General features: G+C 40.8%; 1 protein-coding gene across 1 annotated transcript; it reads right to left on the reverse strand.

Moving 5' to 3' along the window:
- Window positions 1-7289: 7289 nt before the first annotated feature.
- On the reverse strand, window positions 7290-17217 carry LOC146640219 (high choriolytic enzyme 1-like). Its single transcript, XM_085352067.1, has 8 exons — window positions 17155-17217; window positions 16878-16908; window positions 16603-16668; window positions 16300-16449; window positions 14274-14355; window positions 13440-13564; window positions 7659-7707; window positions 7290-7347 (listed from the first exon to the last, which is right to left on the reverse strand). Exons 1-7 carry the CDS (start codon window positions 17215-17217, stop codon window positions 7664-7666), a joined length of 561 nt encoding a protein of 186 aa, XP_085208193.1. The 3' UTR covers window positions 7290-7347; window positions 7659-7663.

The raw sequence follows: 17217 nt of genomic DNA on the forward strand, positions 1-17217 counted from the left end.
GATCTCAATAATACTCTTGTGGGAGTTCTGATGCGTTTCAGGTCCGACCCATATGCAGTCATGGCCGACGTGGAGCAAATGTTTTACAATTTTGTTGTCAGAGAAGACCACCGCAACTACCTTCGCTTCTTGTGGTTCAAAAACCATGATCTGGATGGAGAAGTACAGGAATTCAGGATGAGAGTCCACGTGTTTGGGAACTGCCCCTCCCCATCAGTGGCCATTTACGGACTGAAACGAACAGCGATGGAGGGAGAAAAAGAACACGGCAATGATGTAAGAGAGTTCATTGAACGCCACTTTTATGTGGATGATGGACTAAAATCATTTCCTTCCACTGATGAGGCCATCAACATTCTCTGTGGGGCTCAGAAGATGCTGGCTCAGTGTAACATACGCCTGCATAAAATCTCATCCAACTGTCCTACCATCACAAACGCTTTTCCAAGTGAGGACCTTGCAGCTGACATGCAGGGCCTTGACCTTGGGCAGACACCCATGCAGCGAAGCTTGGGCTTGGGCTGGGACCTGTCTACAGACTTGTTCAGGTTCCAGATAACCGTCAATGAGAAGCCCTTTACCAAGCGTGGAGTATTGTCAGTCGTTAATAGTGTGTACGACCCACTCGGCTTTGCTGTCCCTGTCATTGTAGAGGGCAGGGTCATACTCAGAGACATTTCCACTGACATTCGTGAATGGGACACTGAACTCCCTAAAGACAAATTACAACAGTGGCAACAGTGGAAACACTCTCTCAAACATCTACAACAACTTGAGATTCCCAGAATGTTCACCTCAATACCACTCTCTGCAGCAGTAACTAAGGAAATCCATGTTTTCTGCTATGCCTCTACCAAGGCAGTGGCCGCTGTTGCCTACCTTAAACTCACAGACAGAGATGGTCATAATGAAGTGGGCTTCCTTCTCGGCAAGGCACGGCTTGCCCCAAGACCAGACATCACCATACCCAGACTTGAGCTCTGTGCAGCGGTCCTGGCTGTCGAGGTGGCAGAGTTGGTCGTGGATGAGCTGGACATCGCAGTTGATCAGGTGAGCTTCTATTCAGACTCCAAAGTAGTCCTTGGTTACATCTTCAACACAAAGAGGCGTTTTTACATCTATGTGCACAACAGAGTGGAACGCATCAGGCGATCCACACAAGCTCACCAGTGGCATTATGTGCCCACTCACTTAAATCCTGCTGATCATGCCACGCGCGCATTACCTGCTGAGCACCTTTCTACCTCCACATGGCTCAGTGGACCCGCTTTTCTTACCAAGTCAGAAACAGGTCAGTCTCAGGCAGAGTCATTTGATCTTGTAGACCCAGAGACTGACAACGAACTGCGTCATGAGGTAACTACTTGTGTTACCACTCTTGCAAAGGATGTTCTCAGTGGTGCCAGATTCGAAAGGTTTTCTAGTTGGAATGTACTACTGAAGACTATATCTAGACTCCGACACATTGTTCAGTCCTTTAAGCAGAACATAGAAGGCGCCTGTCAGGGCTGGCACAGCTGTAGTGAGCATTTAACTGAAAAGCAGCTCGATCAAGCTAAGATCATTATCATTTGCACTGTCCAAAGAGAAATCTATGCAGAAGACATAAGACAGCTTGAAAAGAGTATGCCCCTCAAAAGTTCAAGCCCACTTAGCAAACTGAACCCATTTCTTGACACAAATGGAATCCTCAGAGTGGGTGGGAGACTAAGACGAGCACAGTTGACTTCGGATGAAACAAATCCTATCCTCATCCCTGCCAAACACCACCTTGCCCAGCTCATTATAAGACACTTCCATGTGAAAGTATGCCATCAGGGCAGACATTTTACTGAAGGAGCAGTCAGAGCTGCAGGCTTTTGGATTGTGGGAGGAAAAAGAGCAATAAGCAAAATGATATTCAGCTGCGTGACATGTCGAAAACTAAGAGGCAGACAGCAGGAACAGATTATGGCTGAGCTACCAGAGGATAGGCTGTCCACTGACCCTCCGTTCACACATGTAGGGCTTGATGTATTCGGTCCCTGGTCTGTCACTGTCAGAAAAACGCGTGGTGGGCAAGCGGATGCAAAGCGATGGGCAGTCATATTTGCGTGCATGAGTACACGGGCCATTCACATTGAAGTTATAGAATCAATGGACACGTCATCATTCATCAATGCCCTGCGTCGTTTTTTTGCCATCAGAGGTGCAGTCAAACTTCTTAGGTCCGATTGTGGGACAAATTTTGTGGGTGCCTGCAAAGAGCTGCAAATAGACAAACAGGGCTGCTACAACAGCAAACTAAACAGCTTTCTTGAAGACTCTGGCTGCAAATGGCTATTCAACCCCCCACATGCGTCGCATATGGCTGGCTCCTGGGAGCGAATGATTGGGGTCACACGCAAAATCCTTGATGCAATGCTCCTAGAACACAGGAATGCAAAGCTTACCCATGAAATACTAGTGACCTTAATGGCTGAAGTCACTGCAATAGTGAATGCTCGTCCGTTAACAGCAGTTTCTGCAGATCCAGATAACCCAGTCATCCTTACCTCAGCCATGCTGCTCACGCAAAAGGTTACGACCCCACCAATCCCACCAGGTCAGTTTGGAAACAGTGATCTGTTCAAAGCTCAATGGAGGCGCGTACAATATCTCGCTGATGTCTTCTGGAGACGATGGAAAAAAGAATACATCTCAGGACTTCAGGACCGCCGCAAATGGAAAACAGTAAAGCCTAACCTACAAACAGGAGATGTTGTTCTTTTAAGAGAGACACTCGAACATAGGAACAACTGGCCACTTGGACTTATCACCAAAACCTTTCCCAGTGAGGATGGGCTTGTAAGGAAGATAGAGGTGAGGATTTTCCGCAAGGGTGAAAACAAGTGCTACATAAGGCCTATAAGTGAGGTTGTGCTATTGGTGTCTAAGGATTGTACTTAGAAGCAGAAACTTTGTTTCATTGTATGTCACTTGCCTTTTACATGTTAGTTGAGGGTGACATTCCATGGATGTCAGGCGGGGAGTATTCTGCCCCTCGGTTGTTACTTTGTTGGGTTTCTTTGGCTGGCGCATTTCTCAGGTTTCCCAATAGTGGGCAGTATTACCCCTTCAGTTTGTGGCTTCTTCTTTGGTTGTTTGGTGTGCGCTACACTGCCCCCTTTGGTGATGTGTTGTAAGCAGCAGGCAAAGTTCACGCGGGCAGTGTGAGAAAATGCATGGAGCAGAAAACAAGCTGCACAACTTTAAGCCCAGTTTACATCGTTGGGGAGTTTGTTGAGCCATAATCTGTAAGTAAGCAATGTCTAACTTCATTTTCTGTAAGATTGTTACTTTCATGTTACTTAAAAGGTTATTTGAACGTATAAGGAAAGATGTTAATGGTGAATGTAAAGCATAAGGAAAGCTATGTTGCTAACTTCTGTTTTGTTTACAAAATATGTTGATACTGATGCTACGTATTATTTTACTGTATGTTCACAGTCTTACAAATTAAAAGAGGAAAAAACGGTCTTCAGTTAAAGACACAAAGACAAAGCGATGTGTCCTGTCGTTCCTGGAACCATCTCCTCTTATGTTAAGCTCGCTGCATAGGGTGAATAGCCATACATTCACCTGAGGGCAGCAGATATATATATATAAATCTTTACACAGGAAATCATACAAGTTTGAAAAACTGTAATATAAGGCCTGTAATGTCCAGAACCATAGAAGCACTGTTTCATGGGTCCAGTGATTTTATTGAAAATAAATTCTCAAATTTGGCACTGACTGATTCACTCTACAGCATTCTGAGTACCTGAGGTGATTAACTCTGGTCTAGGTCAATTTTAACCCAGATCAAGAATTCTTTCTACAATTCTACTACAACAAATGAACTACAGATCTATTTAGAATATATGGATAGTCTGACATGAGTAAATGGATGCTTAATCCTTAATATTTCAGAGAGCAGATGGTGTTGTTTTTCTTTTGGTTTTTTTACAACATCACTTTTTTGTAGAAAAACGTCTATTATCATACAATATCTTGTCTTATAATGATGACCTGAAGCACAACTACAACTGCCTATACCTGATACCTGAATCTTGGTTAACCAGAGAGATAAAAGCCAGGAGAATAAACCAGATGTTCTCCACTGAACTACCCAAAGTATAGTCTGAATGGCAGCAGAACAAAATGAGAACAGCCCCGCCAACGCTGGAGACAGAGCAATACTGAAGAGTATATGTAAGAAGGATGCAACACATAACAGAAATGCTCAGTGCCTAGTGGATCTAAGAGCAGACTGCAACAACCTCCCTGAAAGGATCCAGTAACCATCACAGTGGCAGACATGTCAAGCAGAGGGATTGGACAGCACCATTCCCTGCCATGTTTAACACCTACTGGATAGGGAAGCTAACAAGCTAACTCCATTAGCATCCTGCAGCACAAATGAACCAGGTGCTAATGGTTGAGACCCACCCGGAATGTCTAACCGAAGGCTGTCCTGATCCCCAAGGATCCCAAGAAGGGGCCGGTCCCATCCAACTACTGGCCAATAACTTGGCTAAACTGCCCACCAGATTGCCCTCCTCCTGAATGGTAGATACTGTACCTCCGTCCATCCAAACCCACACTTGTCCTTGTTGGACATAGTTGGATATAATTGCTAATCTTTCTCTTTGGGTAGATTGGTCCTCCAACCAAGAGCAGTCTCTCCAAGATGACAGCAGTTTGCAACATGGATTGTAATAAGTTTTTCAGCTTTTGTACACTGTTGCAAGAGTTACATTCTGGGCACAGCTTTTTTCTTTAATTCCAAATGCCAGATCTTTGACACCTTGCTTTTAAACTCTATTTGACTTTTAACCTGTTGAACCTTTTTTTTAATTTAAAGTTGAACTTTAAATAAAATATTAAATTATATAAAATAAAATATTGTTTCATTTTGTTGGAGCACTTAAAATGTAAGATATCAGGATGTCATTCAGCTTTGCTTACTGGCCAAGTACCTCGCTTGCTTAACGCTGGTCTGTGGTTACAATACAGACCCAGTGGACTATATGAACTAGTTAGTTACTGTGATTCTATAAATGTTCTGATGGTATAAGAACTGTCTACAGTGACTGTGTTTAACTAAAAGTTCAGATGGATAATGCTTGATATAAATCTAAATTGAAGGTAAGAAAAGCTTCAAAGATCATGGTCACCGGATGCTGTTAATCTGGCTTCATGGAGTGCTCGTAGCTGGAGAAAACCCTACCAAAGGCCTCTATGAGGGGTTGGTGGAAATCTCCCGGACAGATTTGGCAGGTGAGCTAATCAGGGAGGTCACTTCCTTTCACTGGTCAGACTATTTGTCAGTTTTAACAGTCATACAATATTAGTTAACAATATTTCTCCACAGAAAGACCAATAATGCCGTAAGACTGTTTTTCTGTTTGTTCACTGGAATGTGTCTACTTTTTTTTCTTTTCTCTGTTTTCCTCTTCTGGTTTGTTATCCAGAGTTCATCCGACAGAAGGCAAACTCCCAGACCAGCTCTCCTAAAATGTGCTGCGTAATGTGACGGCAACAAGTTTATGCTTATCATCGAGCTATTGTGTTAGCTTTGTTAAAACGTTCTTTATTTAAAGAAATAAAAATGTTATTTTCTATAAATAAAATTACATGATTTGAATTGTGAGTCACATAATGGTTTACATTTTTTAATGAAAGATAGGTGTGTAGCAGCCAGGGGAAAGTTGCTCTCTATTTATTTCTTTTTTTTTTGCCGTGCAATTTTGTCAGGTTTTCTCTACTGCAGCACTTGAACTGTGTTTACCTAGAAGGGCTGTAACAACAGCCTTGCACTGCTGCAGATTTCCATGTGCTGCATCCCATGCCAGTTATCCACACACAAAGAAAGGACAAGACAAGCTGCCCCTAACCTACCCAAAATGCCCCACGCCTGCTGCTTAGGTGTGGGATTTTGCTTCCCCCAAAGGTCCTTGAGGTTCCTGAGATTCCCTAAAGCGCAGATCGTACCTCCCAACATGGGCCAGCTCGCTCCACATGATAGTGCATCCGAGGAGGCGTGGACCCCCCTGCGGAGGCGTGGACCCCCCCTGCGCATGGAGAGACCAAACCATGAAACTGGCGACTCCGGGCACTGGTGCTCCATACTCCTTGCAGGCCCCCTGCATCCCAGACCCCAAACCCCAAGACCCTCACACCAACACTAGTTCACTGGATCTAAGACAGAGCCCAGCTCCTAACAAAAAGCGCCCCTCACAATGATGCTTTACAACACTGCATCTGATGTTTTGTGTTGCACTTGATGTTGTAAGGCTTGGATGCAGCTGCTTGGCCATATAAACCCATTCCATGAAGCCCTCTATGCACTGTTGTCGAGCTAATCTGTAGGCCACATGAAGTTAATATTTGCCTCTCTGCCCTTTGTCCTCCCCTCAAACCGGCTGTCACTCCCTAAGCCGTGGTCTGCTGGAGGTTTCTTCCTGTTAAAATGGAGTTCTTCCTCCACACTGACTCCAGGTGCTTGTTAACAGGGGCTCATCTTACTGTTGGGGTTTATTGTAGGGTCTTTATCTTAAACATAAAGCACCATGAGGCGACTGTTGTTTGGATTTGGTACTGTATAAACAAAATTAAAGTGACAGTCCAAAATAAAGTCATTTTAATGAAATTCTTATTTACTCATTGTGAATAAAGTACAGCAGTACATAACACATTTGATTGATGATTGGTGGTTGATTTATTTAAACTAATATAATCATCCTGCTGCAACCAGGTTTCTGTAAGTCAGAGTAAATCAATTTGTTGATCAATTATTAATTCTTGTACTAACAGAGAGAGCAAACCCCAAGTTAGCAGTTCAGTCAACAGTAAAGCAACATGGAGCGAAGGCGGTGTGCATTTCACTTACTCTTTTGACTGGCCTTACTCTTACTTTGAGGAGAGTAATACTGGGAAAATAATATTGTTTTTCTCACTGAAAGCCATTTCCACTCTGTTTGACTGTTACTTAAGTAGATTAACCTTTGGTTTTATATCTTTTTGTCAGGAAAATACTAGTACAAGACTGAGTTCATATCTTTACTTGTTAAATGTGTATTTTTGACCTGTAGACTTGTAGGATTTGTGGAATAAAGAAACAAACTTACTAGAAATGAAAATGAATGTTTATTTTTGTTCATTTTTTAGTATTTCATACAGCTGACTAGCAATTACACAAGCGTGATTGGGATTAAGTCAACGGACAGGTGAAAAGTATAGACAATGATACATTTTCATTTCTCATTTTAAACAAAGCTATTTCAGGCAAATTTGAAAAGCATAAAATTCAAGCTGCATCAATCTCTCCCATCTCTTGGTTGTCTGTGGAAACAGAAAGAAGATGTTACACATATGTAGTATCTGCACAAAAAAATCACAAACACAGGCTGTAAATTGAGGAGATGTGTTCGTCTGGTGTTCTGGTTTATATGCCTTTCACTCATCCCAGCTACATGCTTCTGACCCTGATCAATTAAAATATATGACATTTCATTGTTTTTTGTTTTAAACCAAATGTTTCCACTAAAGTTATCCTGACAAAGCTTTAATTGGTAAAATAAATGTATAGGAACATGATTTTCTATTATAATGAAGTAAACAAAATTCGAAAACATCCGAGCTTATTTACTTACTTTTTCTAGAACAACTTGTTCCTTTGCACAGGTATGGGCACATTTGAGCCTGTCAAACAACAAACAGAGAGAAATCTTTAAACGCTGCTGCATTTCTTTAAGACACCACATGAACATCTGAGTTTGATGAACAGTTTGATGTACTATATCTATGTTGGTGTTTACTAGTCTCCATGATTGTTCTGTGAAACTAGTGGAGGTAGAAAAGTAAGCCGGGGGCTGAGCAGATAGGTTGAAAGAATTTAAGGTCTTCAGCACACAAAGCAGATAATTAAATAAGCATGCTCTCATGGTTATGATATTCTGAAGCATATTATTATCTATAGACAATAATACCAAACAGAAATTGCTTCCTCTTCCCTCCATTTTGCATCACCCAATGTCAGTTTTGTGTACATATTTGATCTTCAAACACGTTTTACCCCAGTGACGTTGGTTTTTCTGCTTGTTTGTTAACAGGATTCCAGGTTTTTGTGCTTGTCCCAACTTTTTCTATTTATATAATTATTATTTGAGGAGGAGACAGCTTCATAGTACAGTTACATTTTGTTTGAATTTTGAAAACCTCTCAACCTTTAAGCACAAATGGGTGCAGTAGTAGGTTTGGAAACTAAAGGTGGTGCAGAAAAACGGCAAGTAGACTGGCACTTATACAGTGTTTTTGTGCTCTAATTGAGCACTCAAAATTCTTATTAGCCAGTCGCACAAACATTCATGTAAATGCTCTTTCTTATACTTAAGTACCAGACACACATTTGCACAAATTTATCAATAGCGACTCAGAGTTCAGTATCTTGCTCAAGGTCATTTCAAAATACTTCTTGGTGTTGTCTCAGTCTGGAGTATCACTTCCTGTTCTATCTTACAGTGGTATTTTTGCATTGCTTATCTGTGTAGCCAATTTAATTAAAAACTTATAGATAACGTCTTATTTCATAGTGTAATCTTCCTGCGCTTTATCCAAAGCACACTCTGTTGAATCACCCACTAATTATATTTACAGTGTTCAGTCACTGTGTCTTTAGGGATTCGCTAGCTTAGCATTAGCTCTTCACCTGTCTCTCCTACTCTTTCCTGCTCAGATGTTTAGTTACCCCTTGGCCTACTTTACTAATAACTATACTTGTTATAAATGTAGCTTGTTTGTAGCTCCGGAGGCCCCGTCAGTTCTCTTCCATCGGATTTTCCCGAGCAGTTGGGAAAACATGATTGCTGAGTGATGGTGAGGAGGAAGCGTAGTCCTAAATAGAAGCCCCCGGTACACTACCAACCCAACCATGTGTTGAAGCATTTTTCCCCACATGGCGACACACCTGGAACATCTATACATCCATCCATTTTCTTCAGATTCTCTGGGGCCGGGTAGCAACCTAAGCAGAAAAGCCCAGACCTCCCTCTCCCTAGCTCAGGGGTGGGCAACTCCAGGCTTCGAGGGCCGGTGTCCCTGCAGGTTTTAGATGTGTCCTCGAACCAACACAGCTGATTTAAACGGCTAAATTAGCTCCTCAACCTGTCCTGAAGTTCTTCAGAGGCCTGGTAACGAACTAATCATGTGATTCAGGTGTGTTGACCCAAGGTGAGATCTAAAACCTGCAGGGACACCGGCCCTCGTGGACTGAGAATGCCCACCCCTGCCCTAGCTGCCTCCTCCAGCTTGTCCAGGGGAACACCAAGGAGTTCCCATACCACCCAAGAGATATTATCTAGAGTTGGATGTCTCGAGACTGGTCTTGGTCTCGAGACCACTTTTACGTGCTCTTGGTCTCGACTGACTTTGGTCTCGGTCTTGGTCTCGCTGTTTCGGTCTTGCATTCTCAAATCGACATAGTGTTCGGGAGATTTGGAGTCAACCATCAGCGGAGCGGGGGGGTGGCTTACTGGGCTTAAGCCCGGGTCATTTTTTCAGAAGCATGGGGTCTTTTGGAGTGTAATTTGTTAGTTAGATGCCTGACTGACAACTGTATAAAACAAAAACAACACACGAAGCTAGAGATGGACCGATCCGATATTACGTATCGGTATCGGTCCGATACTGACCTAAATTACTGGATCGGATATCGGAGAAAAATAAAAAATGTAATCCGATCCATTAAATATCACGAAAGCACCTCGCAAAACTTGCAACACGCCGTAACTCACCTCAGAACGTTAGCACGTCGGAGCAGTATGCATCACGTGATAGAGCAGCTGTGGCATGCCGGACCTGTCGGTGGTCTGGATAGCATGTGGAGCTTCGCTAGCAACCTGGCATTTCATCTCCGACAAAGTTATCCCCGAGAGAAGTAAAGCAAGTGTGTAAGTCCATCTCTGAATGTTTGTAAAGCATTCCCACGTTAAGCTTAACAAGCGACTGCCTCTCGCTCTCCGGCTGCTACTTCAATCATGAAACTGCTTAACGATCAGCTGATCGGCTTTTCTGTCGCGAGTCCGTCTCTCTTGTTTGTTTTTGGCCCACTTTGCACCAGAAAGAGGAAACCAGCGGCTGAACAACAGCAGCACGTTTAAGCTTGATCAGCTGTTGTTAGAATGTATTTAATATTACTTTCTACTCGAGGATCTTTTTCTATGTAGCTGACGGCTGGTAACTGTGCAGGGGCGGATCTAGCAAAGTTTAGCCAGGGGGGCCGATAGGGCATGAACAGGGAAAAGGGGCACAAAGACATACTTTTCTTTCTTATTCTCATTTAAAATGTCTAGCTTTTAATAAATAATTATCTGACACCCAAAGTTTTAATTTGATGTAAAATGAATAGAAGTCAATTACTGTATATAGTGACTATTAAGTCTAATATATACCCTAGTAAGCTATAGTACTTTTTACTTTGGGAAGGTACCATCTGTGCAGTCTGCAATTTTGTTGAAGAAAGATGTTGAATCTATTTAATATTTCTTGAAAAATAATTGATTTCTGTGCATTTTTTTTCACACTGCATCAAATTAAGGTTGATTACGTCGATTAAGCATCATGAGGTGGAGCGTGAGGGGTGGTTCCCTATTTTTTATTTATTTATTTTTGTTGTTGCTGGGAGTTGGAACCCTATTAGTTAGGTTGCTTAATATTTACGCTAAGTACTCTTTAAAATACCAGAATAGGGAGGATGGTGTAGGTCTAAGTTTATTAGATTGATCAGTATTGCTGAACTATGAAATATTTTTTTTGTATACAGGTATAACAGAATAGCTTTAGTGTAGTTGTTGTTTTAAACTTGAGTATGACCTTGCAGACTTGCAAAATGCAGCAAGATATTTTAAAAAACAGTTTTGTTGATTAAAAAACACTATATCGGATTCATATCGGTATCGGCAGATATCCAAATTTATGATATCGGTATCGGTATCGGACATAAAAAAGTGGTATCGTGCCATCTCTACACGAAGCACAGAGCGCACCGTCGTAAATTCCCCCTAATTTTGATATGATCCGAGCTCAGGCACTAGGCGACTGAGCACAGCACACATGTGAGCGAGAAGCTGCTGCCTGCGAGTTTGCTGCAGACAGAGGAGAGCTTAAGTTTGACCAGGTACCAAAGCAAATCATTCATACTGAACTAATAATGTAAATATGACGGTGTATCACAAAAGATTGATATCAAACTGATCACTTGGTTGCGTTACTTGCTCTTCGAGTGAATCAACAAATAGACAAATAAAAAGCCGAACAGCAACGCTGATTTTTTAGAGTCTTAGCTTTCATTTCATATTTTCAGTTGTTTCCCTCCACGGCTAAACAAACCCTCTCAATCGGTTTCAGTTGTGTACTGATGAACACAACAATGGACATAAGGAGCTTCTTTCAAAGAAAAAACTCTGGTAGATGTTATTTTATATATTATGCTTTGGATGTTGTTCAGTATATCTATGCAAAACAAGAGGGATTTCAATACACAGCAGGATATTCACAGTTGAAACCAGATGTTTACACTTTATGGAAAAAACATAAAAACTTTTTTTTACTGTTAAACATCAGTTTAGAGTAAACTTTTGTTTTAGATAAATAAATATTGAAATATCTTTCGAATTAGTTAAATGTCAGAATAAAGAGAGACAGAGCTTCTATTTTTATCACTTTCATCAAATGTAGGAGTACATATACACTAAGTTTATTGTTAATTAATAAGAAAACTGCAGACGATTCCATTCTGAGCTGAAGAAGCTTCTGATTGGTTCGTAGAGTCCATGTGAGTAAACTGGTGGCACAGCTGTGGATGCATATAAGGCAAAACACAGAGCCTGTTTCTGTGACATGGGAACATCAGGAGATGTCAACCAAAACACCAGGAACAGAACTGTGGAGCTCCATAAGTGTGGCTCAGTTTGAATACAATTTGGTGCCATTTGCAATTAAGAAATACAGACAGTTTGATGCAGCCCCGACTTTGTTCTGCCTTGCTGCTTAATTAAAAAAATAGTTTAAGGTGTCCTGCATATGTGATTTTTTTTTCCTATATGAAGTCATTCTTTTTTGAACAAAACTCAAAATAGAGCCTGATAATCTTTCAGTCATTTCTACCCTCACCTAATTTCCTTAAATTCCTGTGTGAGAGCTGCTCGGCTCTCACACAGGGGCTCAGCTATGCTCCAATCCCTCCATACTGCGGCCAATCACATGCGAGGATATAGGATAATATCATTATGTGAAAAACAGAGAGGGTGAGAGACGCGACAGTCACGTGGAGCGTGCGTCTGTCCTCTCAGTGAGTAAGATAGTGGACAGCGGTGAGGAGGGCTGTGTGAAAGCAAAAACACATAAATATGCCTGACACCCGTAAACGAAACAGCATCTGGCTGCAGTTTAAAGACTTTTTTTGTCTCGGTCTTTGTCTCATCTTAACTTGGTTATTTCTTGGTCTCGGATTAGGCGGTCTTGACTACAAGTGTAATATTATCTCACCAGTGGGTCTACTCCAGGGCTTGTCCCAGTGGGACATGCCCAGAACACCTCACCCAGGAGGCATCCTTGTCAGATGCCCGAACAACCTCAACTGGCTTCGTCCGATGTGGAGGAGCAGCGGCTCTACTCTGAACCCCTCCCGGATGGCTGAAATCCTCACCCTATCTCTAGGGTAGAGGGCAGCCACCCTTTGGAGGAAGCTCATTTCTGACGCTTGTATCCACAATCTCATTCTTTCGGTCACTACCCAAAGCTCGTGACCATAGGTGAGAGCAGGGACATAAATCCACCAGTAAATCGAGAGCCTCAGACTTGGATGTTCTGACTTCCTGTCTGTTCACACTCTGGTGCTAACCACTCCAAACAAAATCAAACAAAATTGGTGTCAATCAATTGTGCTACATTTCTGCTGGTTTGTGCTACAAAAATTTTCGTTTGTGCCGCTATCATTTTAAAGATATTATCTAAAGTTTTTAGAGAACTCACACATGCACTGATAAACACAGTCCCACCCACATTCCAAGGATTCCCTCTATAAACCACCACTGTGCAATAACTATTTATATGTAAATACTGTCCAATACTGTCCAAGTGCTGCAGAAACTAAAACTCACTTCCTGCAACCTCCATCCGGTCGAAGCAGATGGCTGCCATGACCTCTGTTTACTTGTTTATAAGACAGGAGGGAGGTCTTTACCTTACAATATAAAGTGCTTTGAGGCAACTGTTGTTGTGATTTGACGCTATAAAAATAAAATTGAATTAAACTAATTGAATTTAGAGTGGAGTAGCCAAGAACTGAACCACTGACCTTCCAACTGTTAATCCAGCTTCCTTTTTTCTTTATAAAAAAGGAAAGAAAAAGAAACGAAAAGAAACGAGGTACATACTGCAGGTATAAAGGCGATTCACTCGAAGGATGTCATTGGCACTCATCTCTGTAGCTCTGCCAATGGCTACATTCTCATCGGGTATGGGAACGATGGTTGGCTCCCTGTCTCTTGAGAAGGCAAACCTGGGGTGCAAACACACAGTAGTAAGGCAAATTGTGATTGTAGTCTCAAACAAGTGTCATTATAACAACTACAAAGAGAAGGCTAAAAACATGAAATTATAATATGGGCTTCAGCTTGAGCAATGCAGCAGGGAAAGGTCAGTCAAGAGGATTATCTACCTAATTATTACCTAATTGACTCTGCCAAACAGAGTCCTTATTGCCATTTCAAACATTTAACAGAATGGGATATAAATGTTTCAAGGTTTATCATCTGCCCAAAAAGAGCCCAAAGGCAAAGTCCTGCACGCCATTATTGTCCATCATGTAGCATTTGCTCGTTAGGCAGCAAGCTAGCACTCTGTGACGAGCTAATGTGGCTTTTGTCTATAAATGTGTGCGTTGTAGGCAGCTGCAATATTATTACTGATAATAAAATTATCATCATTATTATTGTTATTATTATTATTGTTATAGCACTCAATGTGTAAACTGTTTCATTGGTTACCACAGCTTTATACTGGTTTGAATTACTGGTTTTCTCAATGGCCAGTGTGGTAAGAGAAGTTGATTACAACACACATGTACACAGGATGTAGAAAATTAAAATCTTGAAAATGAAAGGACTGAAAACAGATAAAACTGTGTCAAATAAAACTGTGTTATTATGACATAATTTTTAAATAAATATACATTTGAAGCATGTTCAGGGAGTGAACTGATATCTTACCTTCCATAGTGCATAACAGAGTTGTAGTCATAGGGAGTATCAAGGTTCCTTGTGTTGATTTTCCTAAAGTTATGCTCCATCCCTGTGGGGGTTCAAACAACTCAGTCAATGTTTGTCTCTTACTCCAGGCTGAGCATTAAAATGTCACAAAAGTTCAGTTCACCCTACAGCTGTGTGAGAGCACCTGGGTAACTTTTTTCCTTTGCACAAAAACAAAGAAATCTATTGATTTGTGTCCATGGACACAAGAGCTTTCCAGCTTTAAAGAGAGAGCTCTCCATATGGACATGGGAGGGCTGGGACAGTTGTAAGTCATTTCACCTTGCGCTTCCACATAGTGACTTGTGCATTTATTTTGATGCTACTTTTACACTTAAGAGGTGTGACTTCTTTTGCTGCTGACTTCCATTTTGAATAATGTTTGCCTATGTTAACCCTTTCACGCATGGTGGTTGCTACAGTTTACAGCTATTTAAAGGCTGTGTTCTTGTATTTGTGTCACTGCTGATGGTATACTTGCAAAATAAACCATTACACACTGATGTGTCACACCCACTGGTCGTTTAATGTTACAATAGATGTATGAAATGTTTCATTGTAATTTTATTATTTAACCCTGTCATGCATGAATTATGACAAACTCAATCAGGATTTATTTGTGTTCATCTTTTCATGCCTAAAGATGAATACAAATACTTAAGAAAATAAATCCTGATTGAGTTTGTCATAATTCATGCATGACAGGGTTAATATACAAAAACTACTCAGGTTTGGACAATAAAATTACTTGGTTAACTTTAATACTTTTTGTTAATATTCAATTCAATTTTATTTATACAGCACCAAAGCATAACAAGGCACTTTATATTGAAAGGTAGACCCTCCAATAATACATACAGAGAAAAACCCAACAATCATATGACCCCCTTTGAGCAAGCACTCTGGCGACAGTGGCTCAGGGAGGGGCGCCATCCGCCGTGACAGGTTGGGGTGAGTGAAGGAATGCAGGTCAAAAGACTAATATACAACACATATCCATCCATCCATTCGCGTCCACTTATCCTTTTCAGGGTCGCGGGGGGCGCTGGAGCCTATCCCAGCTGTCATAGGGCGAGAGGCGGGGTACACCCTGGACAGGTCGCCAGTCTGTCCCATTTTATCTACATATCTTAACTATAACTAACTTTGAGTGTTATTATATTGGGATATATCATAGGTTCAATAACAAGACACCCCCAGTGTAATGTCTGTGGCACTCTGGATGCTTTGTCAGGTAATTCCCTGGAGAAAACTTGTCAAACTTGCCAAAAAAAATAAATAAATTTTTTTTGATTGTGACACTGGAAGAAGGTGTAAATTTTATTTGTAGTTTCCTCTAACTAGTTCCTGCACTTTTGAATTAAAGAGCGCCTCTTGGGTTGGATTGAGCCAAAAGCACAATGGAAGGAAAAAGGCATTAGAACCGAGAAAACAGAAATTTTATCTGCAACATTAAGGTCTTCAAAATTGCGACTGAATATCTTGTATCAGTCTCCATGCTAAGCTTTGGCAAAGCTTTATATATAATTTTATATTACATCTATCTGATACAGATTGATGTATATTTAGGTTGTTTTTTTTTATATATCGGAGGAAATTTATGTGTAACTGACTAATTCCTTTTTTAATAAACTGTCCTTTTCAGTTTCCTTGGTAGTATTTTTAAACTCTTTGTATTCTCTGTACACAAAAACCTTTCTGTATGTCATTAAAATACTTGTTTAGTGTTTAGTCTTTTGACCAAACAGCTGTATTTGAAGCCCTGAGATGAGAACCCGTTGATTTCTCTTTGTATTTAGAGGACACTAAAATGTGGAATCTCAGAGGGAAAAGGTTTGGGAAGCAGCTTTGCCCACTAATGGAAAAAAAAACAAACCCCAAAACAAACCCTACAGACGGAGAAAATCATTCTAATAGTTTTCAGTTAAACCTGAAAAATTAGCAGAAAGCTCAATAAAAAGGAATGTTTCCATGTATCTAGACTTACAGTACTGGTCGGAGATTAGATAAGGTACAACAACTCTGCCATTGTTTTTAGGCCACAAACAGCCTCGAGCCGTACACGGATCAGCGTTCTGTAGACCTGTTGGCACTGCTATGTCTCCAAATATGACCAGAGGTTCATCCAAGTTCTTTCCTGTAAAGTATGGAAAGAAAAACATATTTTCCGTGTACTTTCGATGGTTTCATTAACACATCAACTCAGTTTTTAAGGTTAGCCCCTGGATGTTGTTACTAAAGCTGTATATTTACTACTGATGAATAGGAACTGAAGTGAAGTTGAACATACCAAGATTAGCATTAGCCTTCTCCAGCAGTGTCGAGATACTGAAATCATCACCCTCAGTGTTGTTTCCTGTTCAATATGAAGCACATATGTTTGACTGTTCTATAAGGACAAGGTCACATGCTACAACATCACAAAGACATGTCAAGGAGTCAGGCAAATCCAATATGGACCAATTATAATAAATAAATAAATGAATACAAATCAACATGAATAAGAGCATATCTCATAGTGTGATGACATACAAGTGCTAAATGTAAAAAATAGCAAAGTCTTACCGGAGTTTTCAACACTTTTTTTAAAAGGTGCCTGTAATAAGATAAAAGGGTTTATAAGGACTAGTATTTGATTTGTTTGCAAGTTCAAAAATGCTTGAAGATTAAAATTGCAAATTCCAATTTATACAATAAATTAATAAAATGGAAAACAGAAGTATTCTCTTTGTGTTCTTATGTTTTGTTTTGAAGAAAGCTTGTATTCCATTTTAACAAAATAAAACATCTTGGTCAAATCAGAGAGGAAATCTACGTCTGCATACTTAACTACAACGCTTACCTCTATAACAAAAGTGTGGGCGAAGCACAAGAACACGCTGAGCACAGCCGCCTGGAGGATCAT

The sequence above is a fragment of the Diplotaxodon limnothrissa genome, linkage group LG1 (genome assembly GCF_057381915.1).
Source record: "Diplotaxodon limnothrissa isolate DT_005_m linkage group LG1, D_limnothrissa_male_GT1.1, whole genome shotgun sequence".
Classification (NCBI taxonomy): domain Eukaryota; kingdom Metazoa; phylum Chordata; class Actinopteri; order Cichliformes; family Cichlidae; genus Diplotaxodon; species Diplotaxodon limnothrissa.

What these genes read in the sequence shown, in the direction of transcription:
- LOC146640219 (XM_085352067.1), bottom strand. Translation starts at nt 17,217, where the DNA reads ATGATCCTCCAGGCGGCTGTGCTCAGCGTGTTCTTGTGCTTCGCCCAC. An exon ending in CCCACACTTTTGTTATAGAG is followed by an intron (nt 16,909 to 17,154) that starts GTAAGCGTTGTA and finishes ATCTTATTACAG; the next exon opens with GCACCTTTTAAAAAAAGTGT. An exon ending in TCTAATCTCCGACCAGTACT is followed by an intron (nt 14,356 to 16,299) that starts GTAAGTCTAGAT and finishes GAACCCCCACAG; the next exon opens with GGATGGAGCATAACTTTAGG.